Source organism: Lichenostomus cassidix, chromosome 4A, assembly GCF_008360975.1.
Source record: "Lichenostomus cassidix isolate B80296 chromosome 4A, HeHo_3.0, whole genome shotgun sequence".
NCBI classification, from domain to species: Eukaryota; Metazoa; Chordata; class Aves; order Passeriformes; family Meliphagidae; genus Lichenostomus; species Lichenostomus cassidix.
In genome coordinates, this window is record NC_139485.1 from 19,000,999 (window position 1) to 19,023,647 (window position 22,649).

General features: G+C 47.2%; 1 protein-coding gene across 6 annotated transcripts in view; it reads left to right on the forward strand.

The window, feature by feature from the left end:
- The window catches only part of ARHGEF6 (Rac/Cdc42 guanine nucleotide exchange factor 6), a 46,117-nt gene that overhangs the window by 17,925 nt on the left and 5,543 nt on the right, over positions 1-22,649 (forward strand). For 4 of the 6 annotated variants that reach the window (XM_085060772.1, XM_085060774.1, XM_085060775.1 and 1 more), the window contains 15 exons: positions 2,443-2,570; positions 2,975-3,176; positions 5,659-5,729; positions 6,907-7,001; positions 7,680-7,775; positions 8,604-8,726; positions 10,055-10,193; positions 12,042-12,101; positions 14,232-14,378; positions 15,236-15,322; positions 16,293-16,371; positions 17,743-17,876; positions 18,161-18,286; positions 21,170-21,190; positions 22,005-22,098. In XM_085060772.1, the coding sequence (XP_084916898.1) occupies positions 2,443-2,570; positions 2,975-3,176; positions 5,659-5,729; positions 6,907-7,001; positions 7,680-7,775; positions 8,604-8,726; positions 10,055-10,193; positions 12,042-12,101; positions 14,232-14,378; positions 15,236-15,322; positions 16,293-16,371; positions 17,743-17,876; positions 18,161-18,286; positions 21,170-21,190; positions 22,005-22,098 (1,602 nt within the window). Of the gene's footprint in view, positions 1-2,442; positions 2,589-2,974; positions 3,177-5,658; positions 5,730-6,906; positions 7,002-7,679; positions 7,776-8,603; positions 8,727-10,054; positions 10,194-12,041; positions 12,102-14,231; positions 14,379-15,235; positions 15,323-16,292; positions 16,372-17,742; positions 17,877-18,160; positions 18,287-21,169; positions 21,191-22,004; positions 22,099-22,649 lie in introns of all 6 variants that reach the window. The other 2 variants (XM_085060777.1, XM_085060773.1) reach the window with 2 other exon arrangements.

Below are 22,649 nucleotides of genomic sequence, written 5' to 3' on the forward strand. Positions count from 1 at the left end.
TTGTAGCAGATAAACTCAGAGTTCAGCAGCTGTATATCAAACCACAGCAATACAGAGCTTGATGCTTTTATCTGTAAGAGAGGGCAGGAGAGGAAAACCAGCTGTGCTGGATCAGACGAGGCTCATCTGCCAAAAATAGTGTAGGAATGTGAGCAGTAAACCCAGCTATTTTAACCATAGTTTAAGCAACATATGGCAGCAGTGTTCCGTGCTGGACCAGGCATAAAATAGGACACTGTCATGATGCAATATAAATGATATACTTCCCTGCCAAACTGTCAAAGTCAGTTTTACATTTGTTTCTAGGTTGCTGCAGATATTTATAAAAGCTTTGGAAGATTGGGAGGGACAGGGAGAATCATAAAATCTACAGTAACGGAGTGATTTCCATGGAATTGTGGCTGATGGCTTGAATAAGCAAAGTCTGGACTCATGGTTTACGCCCTCCCTTTCAGAAGGAATCAGGAGAAGAATATCTCAACTGGCAGCTGGCCACCCCTTTGGCCTGTGAGTTACCAGGAGCAGAGAAACCACTCCTGCTCAAATATCGGGATGCTTCAGAAAGAAAAACCCACCCTGTTGGCAAAGTTTTCCATGGAGGGGTTTTGCAGTTGCTGCAGCCCAGGGAGCTGGGAATTCATAATGCAGTCATCAGGCAGCTGTGTAATGAGCAGGGCAAGAGAGAAAACTGACTCACTGACATCACACAAGGTTTACTATGGGTATTGTCCATCACTGGAGCATGGACTGGCTAAACTGGGACATGGGTATGGTATTGCTGGATTTGTAAAGCTGCAGTCGTAGTCATGGACCTGGTCCCCCTTGTGCAAGGGTTAGGAGAGAGCAAGCCCCTTCCCCAAGCACTCAGTTTGTGTTGCTCCAGGTCCAATCTAAGGATGAGGTGTTTTCCTATCAAAACAAGAAACCTCCAGGGAGAATAAGAGCCCAGCTGAGTTCCTGTAACTCCCGCCAAACTTCCCTTTCAGAATGAGTTTTCCATGGTGACATTCAGACTGGACGAGAATAGAGGAAAAGCAGCCTTGGAGTGTGTCTTTTCCGATTTCTGTGTACACTTCGTGGCTGCATCACCCTCTCCTCTTGCAGTGTTTTCTGGGCAGAACTCCAAACGTGGTCCAGAGACTTGCACATCCAGCACAGGGATTCCTGCAGACTGCTCTTTGTTCTGCTTTTGAGGTCCATGGACACACGAGGTCCCCATCGCAGGTGAAAAACTGCAGCTCTGGAATGCAGAAATGTCCTCAAATCTGAAGAGAAGCTACAAGACCAACGTCCTTCACAGTTTTCTGAAATGATAGTATCTGCTGTTGTGTCTTTTGAGCACCATGGGACACAGAAAGGAAGAGATCTAAATGGTGGCCCACAGTGTGGTGTGGGGTACAGTAGCAGTGAAGTACTGGGAATTACAGGGTGGCTTGAATCCCATGTTTTTACCCCTCTGCAGTATCAAGAAGGATTCTGGGGCTGAGCGCTGCCAGGTCCTGCAGGAGCTGGGGCTGCTCTTAGCAACATAGCTACTGAGTCAGTCTCTGCACAGTTGTGACCAGGAAACTTTTTGCCCTCTGGCAACTTTTTTGGTATTAATGTAGAAACAAATCACTAATCATGAAAACAGATGTGTCAGAGCAGCAGCATTGCCTCCGGCATCAGGTGGGGACAGGAACAAGCCTAGAGACTGGTTGGCAAAGCAAGGAGCTCTGAGTTTGTGAAGGAGGTGACTTCAAGAGCTCCTGGGATGATCTGAGCCTTTCCATGGGTAGTTTGTCTCCTGGGGATGACGCTCCTGTCTGTCCTTGGCATGGCTTGAATCTGTCTCTCACATGACTAATGGCAGCAGTCCATGAACAGAAATCAAAATAGTGCCTAGCTTCTTTCAGCTGGATAATGAACCCAGAAGGACTCCTCTAAATAGAGGAGTGATTGTGTTGACCAACTGCTCAGCATTCCTCCCTACTCAGCGGGATAGCCCACACCACAGCTGCAGAGGTGACCTAAGAGCACTCATTGGAGGGCTAAACTTTGACACACCTTCAACAGTGCTTAGTTGCATCTCAGAAACATTCCCAGTGGGGCATCACTGGGCTGAGTATCATTCTACTTTTCTACAGTTTTAAGGGGGATTTCAAAGAAGTACTGCAATTGGGTGTGTACTGCAGAACTGTCATAACCTAAGGAGTGCGTTGGGATGCAGCTCAACTTCTTCCTTGATGGAAGGGTTATCCCAGCGCAGAAAACCATCCTCACTGCTGACTGGGAGTGCCTGTGCTGCAGATGCCATACATTTGCTGTCCTGCTCTGATAGATACTCTTTGAACTATTGTGCCCTGTTCCTGTTTCCTTTATGGGCTTTACTCTTTTCTTTGCTGTGATGCGGAGAGATGGTGGACAGCTGGGTAAAACTCAGACCTTGTTTTGTTTCCCCAGATCAGCTGTCAAAAGGGCCATGTTCACATCTGTCCTCTCTTAACTCCGCGGCTGGAGACCACCAGAGTGACTCCAACGGCACAGCTTCCCAGTCAGCGAGGGTGTTACGGAGGCAGTCCAAGCCTGTGGTACCCTTTATTTAACATGTAATCGTGGGTTTGATGGCCTTGCGGGTAGAGGAGTGTGATTGGTACCTCTCAGTCAACACCAGAGGTTGTTCTTCCCTGATCTCCATGATGGGTTTGCTGCCTCAGCTGAAGAGAGTCCCGCAGCTTCTCCAAACTGCAGTGTTCCTCTGTGTGACATGAGGAGAGTGATTCTTATCTGCACCCATTGCACTGGGAAACTAAATAAATGCTTGGGAGGGACCTTGTGGTCCTCTGGAGGGAGTGTTTACACAAGAGCAAGACTATTGCTTATAGAGAGCAATACTGAAAAAACAGCTGTCACAACAGAGAAGAACAATAGCTTTTCCTAGTGGTTTCTGCTTTTTCAACTGTTTACTGATGGTTTTCCACATTTCTTTCTTTAGGAGATGACCGAGAATGGCAGTCATCAGCTGGTGGTAAAGGCCAGGTTTAATTTTAAGCAGACCAATGAGGATGAACTCTCTGTTAACAAAGGAGACATTATTTATGTCACCCGGGTTGAAGAAGGGGGCTGGTGGGAAGGGACGTTGAATGGAAAAACAGGCTGGTTCCCAAGCAACTACGTCAGAGAAATCAAATCCACCGGTAAGCAAATTGCTTTCAAGGGCTGATTGAATGACAGTGGAATAATGCAGTGAGGACCCTCGTGCCTTTGGGCAATTGTTCCTATTTATTATGGACCGTTTGTGTGCTTCAGGCAGCCAGGCTAATGGAAGGATGAACAGAAGGGTAAAGCGCAGTCTTTTGGATGAGTGGCTTGAAAGATGCTTTACCCCTTTCCCAGCACACTGCACCTTTGTGTTGCTCCTCCCAAGCCCCAGCAGCATGGAAGCAGGGGTATTGTCAGAGGATGAGGACAGAGGTGGACATGGGTCCCCTTTGTCCTGGGGAGCCATCAGGTCATTCCAGCATCTGAGCACAGGATTAGCTTTTTTTTAGAGACTTTGGTCAGCCAGTGTGTTTGTGTTTGATCCTGGCTTTTCAGGCATCGCTGGAATGGATGTTCACCATTGCAGTGTGGAATCTGACAAAAACTGCCTGGCCACAGGGCATGGTCCCTGTTTTGGTCCATAGTGATGACTGATTTGACACAGTACATTTTCCCCCAGTTGCTTCTGCTGTGATATTGAGGAAGGAGGAGGGAGGGGATGATCCATGTGATGACATCTGCCTTTATTGAGCTTTGTCTTGAGTGTTCTTAACATTTTCTGCAATGTGGTCATACCCAGACATGGAGTGGTGATGATGTGAAGCCTCTGGCCAACTGCCTTGTGGCATTACACATCCATTCAAGCAGCTCACCCCTGCCCAGGCCTTTGTGTGAGAGTAAAGCGTTTTTCTACAACATGCAACTTAACTCCTTAATATGCCTTGAAGACTTACCATAGAGAGACACCAATTGTGTGCTTAGTGCTGGTTCTGTGGCTCAGGATCTGCTGTGGCCTCAAACACTGAGATGCCAGCAGGGGTTTGCTGAAAAAAATCATGATTTAGTGCTCAGAATTAGGTCAGTTTTTATTTAATTCTAAATGAGAAAAAAAAAAAAAAGATTGTTAGGATATCTCATCTCCCACTCTTTCCCTCTGGGAAATGATGTCTGAGCTGGAGCAGGATGTTGCAGCAGGCATTGAAGGCTTGTCTGGCACAACTCAGGAATAACTAATTAACTCAGTGCGGGGAGAAGAGAGATATTTTAAACAAAGGAGGGCAAACTTGAGTCCTGTAGGGAAAATCAGATGGGAGCTGCATAAAATGGCAGAAAGTGACTGAAGTGAAGGGGCAGTCTCCCATAGATCCTGATGGAAGAGCCCATCAGATTTTCTGTCTGCAGAGCTTTTCTCTCCAGATCCTCTCTGAGCACCATTTCACATGGCAGGAGGGTTCATTGCCCTGGTGTTTGCGTGCTCAGGAGATGTGGCCGTATTGCAAGTGAGGAATGAGGGACCACCAGTAAACCCACCCTGCCCGAGGAGCACTGCCAGGGCTGCAGGTGGCAGGGAGCTGCTTTTTCCACCTCCGAAGTGTAAGACTCATCACTCTGTATGAGTTACTTGTTTTTCAGCAGTGTCCATACCTCTGCTGCATCCTAGGTGTGCCCTTTGGGTGGAAATATTCTGTGATTTTGTGAAATAACTTCGTGGAGCTGAGCTTCTCCGAGTATTTAGATGAAGCACAGAGCTCACGGCTGGAAGTGACAGGAAGTACTACAAGGGCAATAATTAGACATCAAGCTGCAGCTTCCACAGGCTAAATTTATCAATTTCAAGCTTCTCCCTTGCTATCAGTGTGAAAGTAATTGTCTTGTGTGAGTGATTGCAGAGAGACAGGAGAGCCTGGCTGCACTGCATGTCACAGAGCTACTTCAGTATGTGCAGTGTGGCCAGAGCTGGGGCAGCCTTGCGCTGCCTGCCTGTCCCAGTCCAGAGGGGTGACTGTGTTGCTGAGGAAGCCATGCTGCTGGCAGGGAAGGGGCTTCTCTAGGGAAGGAAAAACATGTATGCGTGCACGTGTTTACAGTGCTGAAGGCATCACCGGGATTTAGCAAATGCAGAATGAGAATTGACTTCCAAGTTTGTGGGAGCTTTTCATTTAAATCTATCTTCACTGAGAGAAGGATTTTGCATCACAAGTGACTGCGGGGATCAGAGTTCAGCATATTGATTGGGGTTGGCTTCAAGTGCCTTGTAAATCAGCTGCAAAAAACCACAGTATCTGTCATTTCTGACAGACACCCAGTTTTAAAACCAAATTTAGTGGGCCAGGTGAAGCCACACGAAAGTTCCAAACAGTGCCAGATACTGGGCTGTTGCCAGGGATTTTGGAGCAAACCTGGCAGTTGCTTGGCAGAGGCTGCACAGAACTTCTGGCGTGACTCCCTTGGCTACTGCTCAGTGACACGCATGCCAGTGGTTTAATCCTATTTTTTTGCAAAACAGGGAAACAAACTCTGCAATTGAAGTTTTGTGTTCACTGGGGTGAAGTTATGTTTGCTGGTCATGATGTGGCAGTGTCTTTTCCTGATGGAATAATGAGAGCTGTAATTTATTAATGTGTTTTTTTTGTACAGATAAACCACTCTCTCCCAAAGCATTAAAAGGGCTAGAAAACATTCAGCTGACAAAGAATTATTACCCTGTGGTAAGTTTTAAAGTGCTGATCGTACATTTTAATAAGTAGCATGTTATTAATCTTCTGAACTGGCTCCTTCCCTTAAAAATCGTTGAAGCAATTTGTAACAATTGGGGATGTGACTCTGTGTTTAAATGCAGCTGTTTCCATTCCCTTGATTCAAGGCTGTTGAAACAATAAGCCGCAAGTGGAAGTAGCTGCAAGATATCAAAAGCAGACACTTGAAGTAGACAACTGAGATAATTAAGCAGAAGTTGCAGCTTTCAGATAAATAGGAGGGGATAAGGCACAATATCTCCTGTTGATAAAGTTGGGGAGATAATGTCATGGTGTAAGCAAGCCAAATCAGGGCTGTGGTCCCTTTCTTGGGTTTGGCTGGAGATGTTACACCCTGAGGTGCCTGTCCTGTGCCTCTGCCAGCAGCTGCAGCCCTCAGGGAAAGGGCAGCTGCCACAGCTCACATCCTGGCTTTGTAACTGGGCTTGACTTTGGAGCAGGTTCACAGTGTGCCAGGCCATGAACTGCAGAAAGGGTGGGGAAACATCCCCTCGCCTACATCTTGCTGCCAGAGTGAGGAGGTCTGGCAAAGCAGGGGCAGCTACCTTCCCCCTGTGTCCAGGCTGAAGTGAACCCTGTGGTGTAAGAGTGAAGATACCTCATGTGAACACTCCTGGCTCTCAGTGCTGGAGCTGAATCCTGCTTGTGAGCATGTTTAAATATATTTTAAGGAAAGCAAAGCAGAAAAAGTATGTCCAGGGAGCTGGAAACCACCTCCACTGTCTCCAGAGCTTATCCACACTGAGAAACTGGGAGCTGACTGGGAGCATGCAGGCACTGGGTTTGCCTTCTGTGTGGTGAAAGACAAACTGACTGCTGAGACGGATTAGCAGGACCAAACTCAGCTCACCACATCCCTGAAATGGCAAATGAGGTGTGCCCTGGCTTGATCTGCCACAGGAACCCTCCTTGATGTAGCTTTTAACGCCTGCTCTCCAAGTTTGCAAAATAAAATCTCAATATTTGACCACCAGGACTTTCCTGAGTGTTCTGGGGTTTGCATTAAGAAATGTAACATCTGGACTTGTAATACACTTCCATGCTTTTCCAGACTTGAAAGCTGATGTCATGTTCCTTTGACTAGTTTGCCAGTGCAAAGGTCTTCTTAGTGCTCTGTCTCTCACCCTAGGTGTTGCAAAATATTCTGGAAACAGAACGAGATTATGCGAAGGAACTACAGTCACTTCTGGGAACTTACTTAAGACCCCTCCAGTCCTATGATAAGTAAGATATAATGGCATCTGAGAACACTGTGGGAGCCTTGGGGTGTCATGGACAGAGAGCACATGTTTAGACATCGTTCAGTCAGGAGAGATGGGAGAGTCGTATCCTAAGGCCTCTGTATTTCAGTCATTTCTTCCTTCCCCAAATCTTCATGTGGGAAAATTTCTTGTGCTCTCAGCCTTGTAGGCAGCAAATGGCCTAAATGAGGGTGGTATGAGAATGACTCTTAGGATGAGAGAAACAGGCACATTAGCATTGGAAACATCCAATCTCACTCAAGGAACAAAGCAGCCCCTACCTGTAGGAACCTCCTTCCACAGGGAAACCCATGGCACAAATTCCTGGAGGCAAAACTGTCTCTGTGTCTATGCACACACCTCCCTCCCTACCCCTGGCTGAAATCCCATTTGCCTGTGCCTATTACACAGCTAAACATCTGAGAAGATTAGTGTGATTAAGTGATTAAAATCCAATTAAGATAGTCCTTGGCAGCAGACGTCTTCTGCAGGAGACTGTGGTCTGTAGCTCACGGGTTATGAATTTTGTGTTCTGTCCAATGGTGTATCTGGGGGCAGGAGAAATGTTTGGGTCTGTTTGAAAGGGCTGCTTACAAATATGAAAGGGGTGCTTCTGAGAGAAACTTCTCTTTGGTGGTGACTGGTGATGTGGCTCTTTTAGGCTCAGTGCCGGGGACATTGCGGCATTGCTGGGAAACATGGAAGAAATCTCTGCTTTTCAGCAAACACTGAACCAAGCCTTAGAAGAAGCTGCAAAGTAAGTTTGTGTCGTAGCACTGAAGCTGTTAAGCTTTTAAACTGCAGCTAAAAATAATAGAAAGACATATTCATTAATGTTCTTCCTGGCTGCTATCTTAGACTTGTTAAGTATAGACGAAAATAGCAGGATTAAGGAAAGGTGGCAGATAGTGCTTCGACAAAAGGGAAGGGAGAAGGAACTCTGACATTCCTGGTGTTAAGGCATCTGCTGAATGAGTGTCACTAGACCTGACACAAAAGTGTGCCTAGCCCAAAGATGCAGACTCATGCAGGGTGGGAGATCTGGCAGGAATGAAGATGGGAATTGCCAGGGAGCAAAGAGCAAATTATTAGATGTGATAATTTCCTGCAGGGAGTCTTACAGACTTAGCTAAAAGCTGAAAAGAGATGGGAAAAAACTGAATATTGGGAATATATTCAAGCTGTGGCTTCTCTTTCTTTCTCCATCTTTTCATATTCATGGACAGCCCAGAGAGTGGGATCTCGCCCTGCATTGCCCCTAGTTCTTTCCAGCACATTCTCATCCTCATCATCTCAGCTGCAGCTCTGCTGATGTGACAAATCAGGCTGGGTCACAGGTTTTCCCAGTCTGATAATGGGTTGTGATGCTCACTGTCTGCACCACAGAAACCCAGACCCACCTGAGGATATCCTGCTTCCTCCTCCCCAGGTGGCAGGTGTGGGTATTTTGCTCAGTGCTGCAGTTACGAGGTGACCTTGGAATGTCCCTGTGCAGTGGGTGGTTCCTGAGCAGGTCCCTGAGAGTGCTGTAGCTGCAGGGTGCAGATCCAGAGGCTTAACATGGTTGGTGTGTTGGTGTCTGTAGGCTCCCCGAGAACCAGCAGCGTGTGGGAGGCTGTTTCATGAACCTGATGCCCCAGTTCAACTCCCTGTACCTGACGTACTGTGCTAACCACCCATCAGCAGTGAACGTCCTCACACAGCACAGGTGAGTGATGGAGAAGAAGATTTAGACTCCTTTAAAAGTTTAACTTTTGTTACTAATACTTGGCCTGGCATGGCTGTTGACCTGTGTTTTGACAACAGGGCAAGGGGATTTCCTGCTGCTGGGAAAACTGCTGGGGCTTTGGGCTCTTCAGCAGAGCCTTTCAGCGTCAGCATGAAGACAGCTCACACTGCTTGTGTACAGAGCTGATCTCACAGGTCCTTTTTGCACATACAGGACTCCCACCTTGGGTCAAACAGGCAGCCTCAGCTCTGGCAGTATCATCTCCTGTGATTGTTACTTGCTAAAGGACCCAGATGCTGTTTCAGACCTACTGCTCCAGTGCTCACACACTGACAGATGGGAGAGTGTTCCCCTGTGGCACCATGGTGGGGGGCACATTGTTGCAGAAGGAGAATGGTCGCTGAGTCACCCAGAGTTACCCAGTTTATTAATTCAGCTTCTGTTCAACCAAATGGTTGATTTTCAGGGTCATTGTTACATCACAGTAATAACATCTTTCTTCAACGTGACCCACGTGAGTAGACACTTGAACTTGTGTGATGTCCTACTCAAGTGTGCCAAGCCAAAATGCTACCACTGTGTCATCTCTAATGCAGGTTAGCTGTCCTCCCTGCAGCAACCGGAAAGCCAGGATCACATCCATACTGTTTTAAGTCTTCCCATTTCATAATGGAAACTCCCAATGTGTTTACCTACCTGCTGAAATCCAGCTTTAATTCAGTGTAACAAGAAGTGTGGCTCTTAGTAAATGGCTCATTCATGTGATTCCTCAGTCTGACCCCTTTTCCTAAATCAACCAAAGAATCAGCTTTGGCAAATGTGCTGAGACACACAAGCCATGTTTTCCGGAGCAATGTGCGTGCAAACACCTGCATCAGAGCTTCCAGCAGGGTCCCAGTGCATTGCTGTAGCCTCTTTCAGCACAGCGCCAGCCTCTGTAGTTCCCTCCCCTGCCCCCCCGTCCACCAGACACCTGTCCCTGTGCCACCTCTCCGTGCTGGGGAACCAGCTGCTGGCACCGATGTGCCCCAGGGGCTGTGCATTCCAACACCTGCAGCCACACAACATCCTCTCCTGCTTCCCAGGGGAGCAGTGTCTTGCTTGGCTGGAAGCTCCAAGCTCCCTGCCTGCCCCATGGGGTTGGTGGTGGTGGGGGTGCTCAGAGGGGGAGTCTGTGCTGCCTTTAAAGAGGCCCAGCTCATCAGAAGAGCGTGGGAGGCAGCAAAACACAGTCCTCATCTCCTAGAGCTCTCGTTGTTGTCGTCTCTAAGAGCTCTCCTTGTTGTTATTGTTGTCTCTATTTATAGTGATGAGCTGGAGAAGTTCATGGAGAGCCAGGGTGCGGCCAACCCAGGCATTCTCATCCTGACCACGAGCCTCAGCAAACCTTTCCTGAGGCTGGATAAATACGTGACACTGCTACAGGAGCTGGAGCGGCACATGGAGGTAGGTGGGCTGTGGGGCTGCTGTGCCATGATGCTGCCAGAGCTGTTCCCTAAGCTTCCAGAGGCACCTCTGCCTCCTGGTTTTTGAGCACCATGTGGCTAAAAGTACTTGCCACATCTCCAAGGAGATGTCCCATGTCTCTGGGACATTATCCACCTTTCAGATTAAAAGTGAGGAAGGTGGAAGAATCTGAGAAATGTTGAGGAAGGACATTGCTTGCTCCTCACCCCAGCCCAGCCCTTCCTCAAAGATGGGCTGTTTCCAGCACAAGTAAAGGCAGAGTCTAGGGTCAGGCTGCAGCTGCTATTTCTTTGCACAGCTGGGAATAAATCTGTGGGTTTTGTTATAGTTTTGTGAGATTCCTAAGCCTGGCCACTCGCTCCTGTGGCTCAAAGGCACATCCCCACCTCCTGCCCCAGAGTCGTGCTCCTGGGTGGAGGCAGAGCTGCACAGTTAGACATGGATCTGGCAGCCAGCACAGACGTGAGGGTGGAGAGCAAGTCCCTGAGAGCAGAGAGAGCAGGCAGGGGCACAGAGATTTCCTTGGCAAGAAGCAGGTCTGCTTCAGGACATTTCTTGCCCCAGGGACTGTAGAGATATCTCTGCAGCTCTGCTATTTGCTGCTGGTGCACTCCAGCTGTGGGAAGGCAAAACTCAGGGGTGGTGCAAGGGGGTGAAGAAAACAGAAGTAACAGTCTGTTTTTAACCAAGTTTGCTTTTTCCCCCTCTTCCAGTTTTAATTACCAGTTAATTCAGTACACTTATCCATGACCTACAATCGAGCCAAAGGATTAAAACCTCTATGCTTGAACCAGGGGTATTCCTGCATAGGAGAGGGTATGACAGCCTGCAGGGTAGGCACACTCCAGACCTACCTGTACCCTCTCATGTGGCTGAGCTGAGCTGCAGGGACAGCTGAGATAAGCCTGGCTGCAGCTACCATGCCCATGCAGGGACAGTGTGCTCTTAGCAGGATATATGGTTGTTCAGCAGTGGATTTGGGGACACACGCATCACTTATTTCTCTTAGTTTCTAAGCTGAGTGTGGGAGTTTTGTTGCATGAATCAGTAGGGCTGAGGTTTAAGCTGTGATGCTGTGGGAAGAGGATGGCTGTATGCAGTGTGACTGTGTGCAGTGTAGATGTACACCACAGCATTCCCTGCACTGCTGCACAGCTGCTGAGGGGGCAGGTGTGTTCAGGGCAGCCATTTGTCCCACATTTCAGATGAGCAATTCCAGGCTGCAAGGACAGCTCCATCACAACCTAGACACCTTATGAGATTTGCTTGGCATGAGGGCTTGGTGGTGAGAAGCAGGGCCCTAGATCCAGGAGAAAATTCTGGGAGAGTACTAGCATACGGCTGTGGTCAGATATAAGGGGCACCATTGTGCTGTTACCTGGTCCAAGAGCTTTCTGCTCAGACATGCCCACCCTTAAACCCGGAGGTGAAGCCCACATTGATGCTCGCGGATTTCCACCCTTAATAGGGCAGTGGCTGGAATACCTTTCTTCCTGGAGGTGCACTCTGCACTGCTGCCTGTTTTCATTGATTTTTTTCTTTGCAAGTCAGATTTGTCGTAAGTTCAATCATACCTGCTCTTGCTCTGGCCACTTTACGCTCAATAAATTGATATCAGTGAATTGCATAGCTGCCTTTAGCCATGCCATGTTGAAGTGGGTGGTGGGGGAAGTACATGGGGGAGTTGGCTTCCTCCTGAAGCCCATGCTGCCTGTACCCTGAGCCCCGGGTGTACTGGGACAATGGGTGATGCTTAGGGTGGGTGATGCTCAGGGTGGGTGCTGCTGCTGCTGCTGGTGGCTGAGGGATTTGCTCTCCCTTCACTAGGAGGCGCATGCAGATCATGAAGATGTTTTGAAAGCCGTCACATCCTTCAAGTCCCTTGTGGTAGGTGGCAATTCTTAAAATAGAGTGCTCCATTTCAGGTTTGTATTTCATGAAGAATGAGTCAAGCCTGACATTTGTCTCCTCGTTAGAAAAAAAAGGTCTTTTGAAATGGAAAAGATGGGTTAAAAAGAATCTCAATTTCACATTTCAAGTCTAGAGCTGCCCCTCTGGCTGCATGTTTTGGCAAGTGCACTCTGGCTCTATCGTCCCAGAGCAGAGATGGTGGATCTCCAAGTTTCTCCTCTGCTGCTGAAAACTGTATGTGGGCTGTGGTGGCAGCAGTGTCCCTTTCATCTCCTGTTACCTCCATTCCCTAATCATTTGCCACCCCTTGCTCATTAAGGGAAAGGTTAGCACTGCTGTGACTGGCTCAAGTGCTGGTGCCCGTGGGAAGTTCCCCTCTGAGCCCATGGAGTAACACTTGGTTTTGCAGAGGTTTGCTCCACAGGCATCACGAGGCTTGGACCACATTCCAGTAATTTGTGGCTCCAAGTGCCATTGGCCATCGGTGGGGAACAGAGTGAAGGGATGAGTCAGAGATAACAAACTTATTTCTGTGAGCTCTGTCACCTGCAGCCCTCAAAGTCCTGCTGCAATGAGATGAAATAGAGGGGGGAAAAGCCTTCCATGCACACAGAGGTTTTACCCATTAAAGCTTTCTTTGGCCATTAAAAACGCTGTAGTCTCTCTTGCTTTGTAGCCACTGAGAACCTTTCACTATAACTACTCCTGATATGGTCCAACTTCCTTCCTTTCGCACAACAGATGCAAGTTTTTGGTGTTTAGCAGTGCAGATAAAAGATGGGGAGGAGAAAGTTCATAGAAAACAGGAAAGGGCGATCATGTTACGTTTACTTAGAAGCTCAGCGCCCTTTCCATTTATTCTGGTAGCTAATAGGGGAATAACTCAGTTAAATTACAAGGTGTCAATAATCTTTAGGAAATCTCGTAAGTGCTGGATGGTTTTACTTGAAATGTGTACTTGGGTGATGAGTAATTTAATGTCATTATGACACAACTAAAGAGGTTCAGTGTGGATTTGAGGTTAGACAGACAGAGATGCTCCTTATGATGGATGCTTGGTCCTGTTATAGGACCCGGAAGGCTCCCGAGCAAAGGCAGGGAGGAACCACAGAGCCACTGTGATTCACAGACAGATGAGCTGACAGGTGATGTACAGACTGTGATAAGCTCATGTGGATTTTATTTGGATTTTTATCCTGAGAATGTTGGATTTGGACGCTCGGGGAGCCATCAAAACATGTAACAGTTGTAGAACTGTTCCAATGTGTGTGGTTTCAGACTAGACCCAATGCAGCCTCTCTCTTTGAAGAGCTGGATAGCTGAAGAGTTGAAAAGGAGGAAAATCTCTGTCAGAACTGGGGTTTGGAAAACCAAGCAGTTGGTGAAAACTGAGCCCTGGTTTGTCTTTGGAGCAATTTTCCCTGTTGGCAGAGGGGTCAGTTAAAGAAAGTTTTGCTTGGATTGGCAGGACTGCCTTTGTTCAGTCAGCATTGTCCTCTCTTGCTGAGAGCTGCTGAAGGACTGGTTGCTCTGTGGAGCGTCTCTAGTCCCCAGCTGCCCAGCAGTGGTGCAGTCTCTTCAATTATAGCACTTTCAGAAGCTTCTTTTTTGTGCTACTCTACAGCACCGCCCAGTCTTGCTTTTGGGTTTGCAGATTTTGGTTAGAAAATATCCACCCATCTGATTTGTGGGGACTTTGCAGTGGTACAACTCTGCTGTTTGGAAAAAATAGGCAAAATCCCTCTAAGCAGTAGCTGTTTGGAAAAAATAGGCAAAATCCCTCTAAGCAGTAGCAAAATTAGAGACATTTAACTGTGCAGCTGTCTTGGGTTGGAAAATATGACCCTGTACTCTCAGAGGCAGGGCTGGTTTGGAAAGAAAAGTTTGCTCAGTGCAATTTGCAATTTCTTTGACATTTGAGTGTAATCATTACTTCATAAATCACTAGGGTGTGGTTTTTTAACAAACTTGGTGTAATGGAGCCAAGGCAGGCTTTCCTGACATGACCAGCCCTGAGCCCACAAGGCTATGTGAGTGTTGTTGGTGAAACTCAGATGGTTTGGGTTGGCTCCTGCCCGTCAGCTAACAAAGCTCTGTGATTCCCAGTCTCAATGCCAGGAGCTGAGGAAGAGGAAACAACTTGAGCTGCAAATCCTTTCTGAATCCATCCAGCGCTGGGAAGGAGAGGACATAAAAACCATGGGAAACATTATCTACATGTCCCAGGTTATGGTGCAGTGTGGGGGAAGTGAGGTGAGTGTGGTGTTCCTTCTCCTGGCTAAAGACCTCTTGTCCAAATACCTGCTTGCTCCCAGGATAAGTGATGTGAGGCAGCAGCTCCTCTCCTTCCAGGCCAGAAACTGATGACAAATAATGCTGATAAATAATTGTACCTGGGGAAGAGCTGTGCAATGGCACTTTGCATGTCTTTGGAGGGAGTCAGGCACCCCATAGGCTTAGCTTCAGGCCTTTGGTGACACACTTTTCAAGCAAAAGAAGTATCTCAGCATCATACAGCACATTAATTTCTCTCTTTCTCTCCTGTGACTTACTCTGAGAAATGAGAATGACTTGAAAATGTCCTGTGTGCAGCACAGGGGCTGCTGTGATGCCCCACCCCAGAGCTGACAGTGCTTTGGAGCTAACTGGAGGGATTCTGTGCTACTGGTCCTAGTGCATTCACACCAATGCCTACCACAGACCTTTCCCAGTGGCGCTAAAGCCATGCGTGCTGCATGCGTGGTGTGGTAAAGTGCCTGTTAGCACTGAATTGCTTGCTGTAGCAACTTTTCCTTGGGAAGGGAAGACCTGTTAAAAAAAACCCTGCAGCATCTAGTCCCAAAAGTCTTTCTTGTTTGGGATGTGAGATGCTGGGGGACATAAGGCCTTCTGAGACACGCTGCAATGATTGGAAGAGGATTAGTAGGATGCAGATGAAAATCTGTGTGGGGAAAACTGAGGGATAATTGAGATGCTGTGAAGAAAAAAAAATAGTTGGTTTGGGGGTGATCTCACAGGCTGTGATTCCAGCTGCAATAGGTTCAGTTTGCTAGACGCAGGTGCTTGTGATGTATTGCAGACTGGACTAACCTAAATTCGTTTCCCCCCAGGAGAAAGAGGAGCGGTATTTCTTGTTATTTTCCAACGTTTTGCTGATGCTGTCTGCAAGCCCACGGATGAGTGGGTTCATCTATCAGGTAGGCAAGCTTAATTTGAAGTTGCAAGGCGTTTGGTGTAAAAAAGGAAATCAGATAGCTCTTATCAAATTCAAATCCTCTGCATCCTTCAAACTGCCTGTTGTAATGCAAACGCCCCAGGCTGGGAACCAGGGCTTGGCTTTACCATGTGCTAGGATAGTCAATGCCTTTGTCCTTATAATTGGTTAAGCAGCATTTGGTAAGTGAATGCTGTGAAATTAGGGAAAAAAAAAAAAGGAAAAGCGTCAACACCTGCTGTTCTTGAGAATGGGGGTGTGTGTAAGGAGTCCTGACCCAGCTGTAGGGTTTTGACCAGCCAGCTCGCTCTCAATCTTGTGCCTGTCTCTGGAAAATGCTTATAAAGCCCACTGCAAAGAGCACAAAAAATTCACTCTGTGAGGTACTGCACATAACTCTGCATTTTTTGTGTTTTACCATTTTCCATACCACCTAATGGCTGGAATCAGGCTGTTGAGAAGTTAGCTTTTCTCCACCTGTCTGAAAACATCGATACTGCCAGGAAAAGGATGCTCTTGTTTTGATGTGTCATCTGCATAGCAAGGGAGATGGGAAAGATTTGGGAAAGATTTGGCTGGGTTTTCTGACTTGACCCACTGGTGGGAGTAAGATGAGCAGGCAGTTCAGCATGGAAATCAGTGGGACGGGAAAAATCAGGGGAAGTTGATCCTTCTGACTTGACTGTAAAAAGTGTTTGCACCGAGTGAAGGGAAAGGGCAGCAGATGAGCCAGGGATGACTCAGTTTTCATGGGAGCCTCGTCTCTGGGGTTTGACCTAGTTGTGCAGGGTAATCTAGATCCATACATTAAAGGAGATGCTTCCTGCACTCTGAAGCCTTCACAAATTAATTTAAAATGACGATTCCCAAAGAGAAAGGAATCAGCAGAAACAAGCAGAACAGCACCCACTGGGAAGCAGACACAGACACTGACTGCTCTTCAATTCTCCTAGGGAAAGCTGCCTTTGACAGGAATGACACTGACAAAGCTGGAAGATGCCGAAGGGAGCGAGCACATGTTTGAAATCGCAGGTCAGTGGGGCACCTGCCTGGGGCTGTCCTCCCAGTCCAGACAACAGTTGCTGCTGGAAGCACTGGTCCTCATTCCCCTGACCCCCTGCCATTATCTTCCTCCTGCTCTTTTACAATGTGTTGTCTGAGTTCCTGAGCACCTCTGTCCTGGTTGAGGCAACCTCCTCCCAGTGCCCTGGAGCTCTGCTTCTGGCTGCCTCCAGAGGCTGTAGTGTTTCATATGATGCCTTAAAAGCTGGTAAAAATAAGAGGCAGACACAGCAGTATAGGGGAAAGGGGTTTTACCTTGGTTTAAATAGAATCCCAGATGCACCCTCGTCAAAGGTGGAATCATGCTGAGGAGCACACCCTGTGTACAACACGTATACAGTTTTATGGACCTTACAAATTAGCATATGTACTTAAAATCCCCCAATAGGAAACCTAACAAATGAAGTAATTGTTCCCCTATTCTAATTATCCCCCCCAATGAGATTACAATCTAGTTTACAAAAACAGGTTCCAGAGAGGAGGCCCCATCTAAGGTTGGACCCTCTAGTTCTGAGATAGTAGGGATGTTTCATCTTCCCCAGAGAACCCTGAACTAGGCTAAATATCAGAGTACAAGGGTTATAGACATGTAGAGCTAAGGTACAGGAAGTGAAAGGTACAAGGAATGGTAAAGGGTATAAAATGTATAAAAAGGTATAAAGAGAAAAAACAAAAGCCATCAGGCATCACATAAGGGACAGATCTCCTGCCCCAGTAGCACTGCTCTGCACTGGTGTAGCCTGGCTACATCTAGTCACCATCCCTTGTAGTTCTGAGCACCTCGTTTATTGACAGATTAACGGTTCTGGTCATCAGGGAGCTTTCCTAGTGTTACTTCCATTTCCCCCCTTCAATTTATCTCATTACTTGTAAGTATACACAGTCACTTCATGCTCAGTGCCTGGGCTGCAGTGCCGCTGTTTGTGCTGGTGGTATTTGGTGTCAGGATCTTGTTAATTATAGAAATGTTGTGTTCAGTGACTTTTAACATTAAATAATCCTCACACATTCATCTCACCGGTTCCTATAGCATTTGTTGCTGCTCCCATACTGTTAGTGGTTGCCCTGAACAGGGTGGGCAGTCACATCATCACTGTAGATGTGTTTAGGGACTGCAGGTAGTGCACCTTGCAGTGCTGGGCTAATGGTTGATGATCTTAGATGTCTTTTCCAACCTCAATGATTCATGATTCTGTTTCTGTCTTTGCCCTGGCCCTTTTGCAGCCACTGGACTGTGCAAACTAAGGAGCCGTTTCCTGCTGTGCCGAGCTGAGCTCACTCTGTGTTTCCTCCTGAGTCTCTACCGCTTGCTAAAGACAGCTATTTAACTCTTTGCCACAGGGAATATGATGGAGCGGATCACTGTGTCCTGCAGCACCAGCCAGGACTTGCATGAATGGCTTGACCACTTGCAAAGGCTGACCAAAGGGACGTGCAGCACAGTCTCCAAAACACAGTCCTGGAGTCCTCACTCGGTAAGTGTCACCTCCTGGTCTCTGCTGCCTGGCTTCCCTGCTGCTGCCACCTCAGCTCTCTGTTCCATCAGTGCACCCTGACACTGAGGTAACCTGACAGCTATAAGACACATCCTGTAGTTTGGTTTGTGACCACATTGTGCTTGTACCATTGTACATTGTACATGTATGCTGGCCTATTTTTCTTGCAACTTAGATGTCTCAATGCTTGTCCAATCCCCTACCATTTCTCTACCTTGTTTGGTGGTTAACAGGCTTGGTTTGCTTCTCATCTATTTTCTCAGACATTTAGTTCAGCTGGGCAGATCCGTGGGCCTCTGGAACCCCCCAAAATCCTCAAGCCCTGGAGCTTGAGCTGCCTCCGTCCTGCTCCTCCACTCAGACCGTCAGCAGCACTGAGTTACAAAGAGGTAATCATCCCACCTGCCTGTGAAGGACCCTGATTTCACACAATCTCACTGCATCTGATTCCATTTATTTCTTAAAATTTGTAAAGTAATGTGTTTCAGTTTGGGAATGAAATTGTTTAAATACCAGCTGAGCAGACTGAAAATGACCCATAATCTTTGCATGTTCCTAGACTTTGTGTCCAGGTTTCACATCCCATGGTGAGGGCACAGAAATGTAGTTTCTTGGGGATGTTGAGAGAAATGACTCTGCCAGTTTGGTCCCAGTCCTACAGCGGATGTTGGTTGCTGTGCCAGGCTTTGTGCTACAAGGGACTCATGAGTACATGTGTCTGCAGGCTGGATGTTTGCTGTTGGCTGCTGTAGTCAGCACCCTCAGCTGCTGGATGTCACCAGTCCCACATCTGGGTGTCTTACTGAGCCCTGTCCTTTGGCAGTGCCATGGTGGAGCTGCCTCCTCTCCTCCTCCTGCCTTGGTCTGAGCTGTGGGCGGGGGCCTTCTTCCTGCTGGGATTTGTTCCAGCTCCAGCTGTAGCAACAGCTCAGTGTTACAGGATTGAGAAGCAATACTGCACCATGAGGAAGAGGCAAAAGGCTTGACCTCTTGTGTCTTCCACCCTGTTTTGGTGGCTGGAGCAGGATGTGGGGCTTGACCCTCCTTTGCTACTCACCCAAGTGTTACGCAGCAAAGTCCTGCTGGGAGGCAGCAGTCCAAGGGATGGCTTCCCCTGCAGGAACCCCAGCCTAAGAGCTGGGAGGTGGTGTACAGAAAACCAAAATACAGCCCAGCTCTGATTCTCACCCCACACCGCAATTGCAGTGCTCTCTTTCCCTACCTCATGTTAAACTTTTGGAATTACTCACCAGTAACTCAGGTAACGTTCCCCTTACTGAGTGAGCACTCTGGATCTGAATCAGCTGCCTTTCTCGGTACAGCAGCCCTGGGCACGTCACTGCCACAGTGGGGATGGGGACAGGGAGGGGGCTTGGACCCCCTCAGCCCTCCCAGTGCTCAGAGTTGGAGAGTCTGGCATCTGACGGGACTGTGGGTCTGGTGGTCCAGGTAGAGATTTTATGTAGCCTCACTGCATCTGATTCCATTTATTTCTTAAAATTTGTAAAGTAGTGTGTTTCAGTTTGGGAATGAAATTGTTTAAATACCAGCTGAGCAGACTGAAAATGACCCATAATCTTTGCATGTTCCAAATCCCTAATGGAGGCTAAACCATTTCTTGCTTGTGTGGTGAATTAAAAATATAGGTAGAGGCTTGAGGTAGAAGAGAAATTTTTCTGTGTGAAAAAACACAGATTGAATGATCTCATTAATACCATGGTCCTTTGCAGTTTCTTGTACCCCACCACACATAGCAGGAATTAAACTCTGTGTCGAAACCAGGGGAGAGGTTTTTGCCACAAGGGCTTAGCCTGCATTGAGCCCCGAGGGGTGGGATGCTGAATGGTATCCTGTGAAGTGTCAAAATGTGGTTTCCATGGGAACAAACTTTGCTTACCACATTGGTGGAAACCCAAAGGCTGACGTGTCCAGCAGACCTGGACAGGCACAGCCTGGTACATAGTCAGTCCAGACTGAGCCTGGGGAGGGACTCATGGACACAAGCCTGTGATGACAGATGGGAAATAAGTTTCATTGTTGGCACAAACAGATCCACATCTGCCTCATCCCTCCCTCTGGGGTGCTTAATCACTAAGCAGAATCCCTATTTCACTGTATTTTAGTTTTTTTAATTTAAAGTAGAGCACAAAATAAACAATGCTAACAGCTCCATGCAAGCACCTTCCTATAAAGAAGATATAATGAAGGAATACACATTCCAAAGGTTATTTGCAGGGAAGCGAGTGGGAGAGTTTGATTAAAAGATTACAAATTTTCAGACATTCAGTGTTACTTTACTTGTCTTCTGGTAGTGTAGGATGGGATGGCACAGTCTTGTGCATTTCCTTGTCCCCAGCTGTGCTCAGGAAACCCCAGATCCTGCTTGTGTACCACATCTCACTCTTGTTATTTCCACTGAAATAGGGTTATTTTTCCTGTTCTGTTTCCAGTAACCATTTGAAATGACAGAACAGGTAAGTTCTGTGGGTAAAGCACTGTGTCCGGATTCAGTTTAGCAAAGGGAAAAGGATTTACTGATCGTTCCTTCTACTACTTTTTTTTTTTTTTTTTTTTTTTAACTGGCTGCTTTGCATTAGGTGAAGGATTTATAACATCAGGACTCAGGACTTTGCCGGGCAGACTTGCAGGAGAGCCAAGTGGCTTCCTGGATCAAGCATCCCAGGGATGGAATCCAGGGATGTGACCCTCCACAGGGTGTGTCCCCCATCCCTGCCAGTGGAGCAGGGAGATGTTGCAGCACTGATACCTGATGTGGTCAGGTCTCCAGTGAGGATGACAGGTCCCCTTTGAGAAGATGGAGTCCTGGGAGATTGTCACCTGGGTGGGCAGGGCATCTTAGCATCCTGACTGGGCTGGGTTGAGGCCCTCAGGACTAATGTTGAGCACAGACCTTGAGTGCTCCCCGGGGCTTGGATGGAGCCAGGCACAGGGGGCTCCTGCAGTTGCAAGCACCAGTTTAGGTAACCAACATCTACAGACACCCACTACTAACTGAGGAGGCATGTTCTCTGTGTATTTAGAGTGTATTAATGCCCACTCACCTTGCGTCTCACATGTGAATTTTCAGTTTTGCATGACATGGTGCTCCTTTGCATGTTGATAGCGCTTTAAAACCAGTATGGAGGGTGTGCAGCATTAATCACAGGACTAACTTTGAAATGTGTTTTAGAATTGTGAATTTAATGGACTTGGTCAATAAAAACCATCAGTCTCTCACACTCATCTTCTCTTTCTTTGCATATTCATTGTAGAGGATGTCTTATATCTTAAAGGTAAGGGTAGATACATCTCTTTGGCTTGTCGTGGCACAGAATGCTTGTTCCTGTTCATACCTCTCGTGCTTGCATGACCCTAATTTTGCCTCACTGTATCAGTAAGTTATTGCCAGAGTCAGTAGCTACTGGCAAATATATTTTGAGATAACTCTCAGAAAGGATTTAGTCTTATGGTACTTAAACCTCCTGGCATGCCTTTTTTCCTGCTTTAAATCCTTATTGCATGTAACTTACTAATACACTGATTCTCTCCAAACCAGCAAGACTTGTAACTGAGTGAAGGAGATAAAAGCTCGTGTTTTTTATTCGTGGAGTCATAGCAAACACTAACTTTGTGTGTGTTTGTCTGTTCTCTGTGTATATGTGTGTGTAGGATTTATACTCTCAAACTGTGGGCATTTAGAAGCATAGCTATTTGCCAACTCTTTTATATTAAAAATCAAATGAATGGAATAAACTACATTTTAGGGTTTTCTAGCACAGACCACAGAGTTGGTAAGCTGACTAAAAGTACTATGAATGTATTTGAATTCTTTGGCTAAAGGATTTCAGAGAAGAGTTGAATTTACTAGGGGAGCCTGTCCTGGTCCAAAGCTGCAGGTGCAAGTCCCACTGCTGTTCCATGGCTCAGTGGGTCACAACTGGCACATGTGAAGGGCAAAACCCATCATTTCCCCCAACTTTGTCATTGTCTGCTTCCTAGTTCTCTAATGAGTTGTGTGTAGCATGGGTAGCTGCATCCAGCTGTGCTGCTCCCCTGTCCCAGCTGCCTTTGGTTCTGGTTTAACCAGAAGAGTTTGTTTCTCTGTAGGATTCCAGCAAAAGTCCAAAAACAATGAAGAAGTTTCTTCCAAAAAGGAAAACTGAGAGAAAACCATCCGATGAAGAATTTGTTATTCGGAAAAGTAAGTGTTGCCCAGAGAAGCTTTGGCTGCCCCATCCCTGGAAGTGTTCAAGACCAGGTTGGACGGGACTTGGAGCAACCTGGGATAGTGGAAGGTGTCCCTGCCCATGGCAGGGTTTGGAACTCAATGATCTTTAAAGTCCTTTGCAACCTTAACCATTCTGTGATTCTATTCTTCTTTCATTTCTGGAGATTTCTGCATTCTCAGTGATCTCTGTGGGACTTTGAGAGCACCCTTTCTTGCAGTGCAGGATGTGACAGGATGCTCTCACTGTGAGCCTATGTGCTCCTGAGCAAGGGAGGCTTCTGGAAATGCGGTGGTCCTCAGCCTCTCTCAGATCCCTCCTCCCCTCCCAGTTTTGGCTGCCAGACATGCCACCACCCTCCTCATGATTGCTAGCACAAAGTCGTGGGTTGTGGGTGGTCTTATTCTGGGTGTGAAGCCAAAGAACTATTTCCAAGTAGTTAAAAATGGCATTAAACTGCACATCAAGGGTCACCAAAATATATCTGACAGCTGGGACAAACCCTTACCTGGCCATGCCAGCAAGT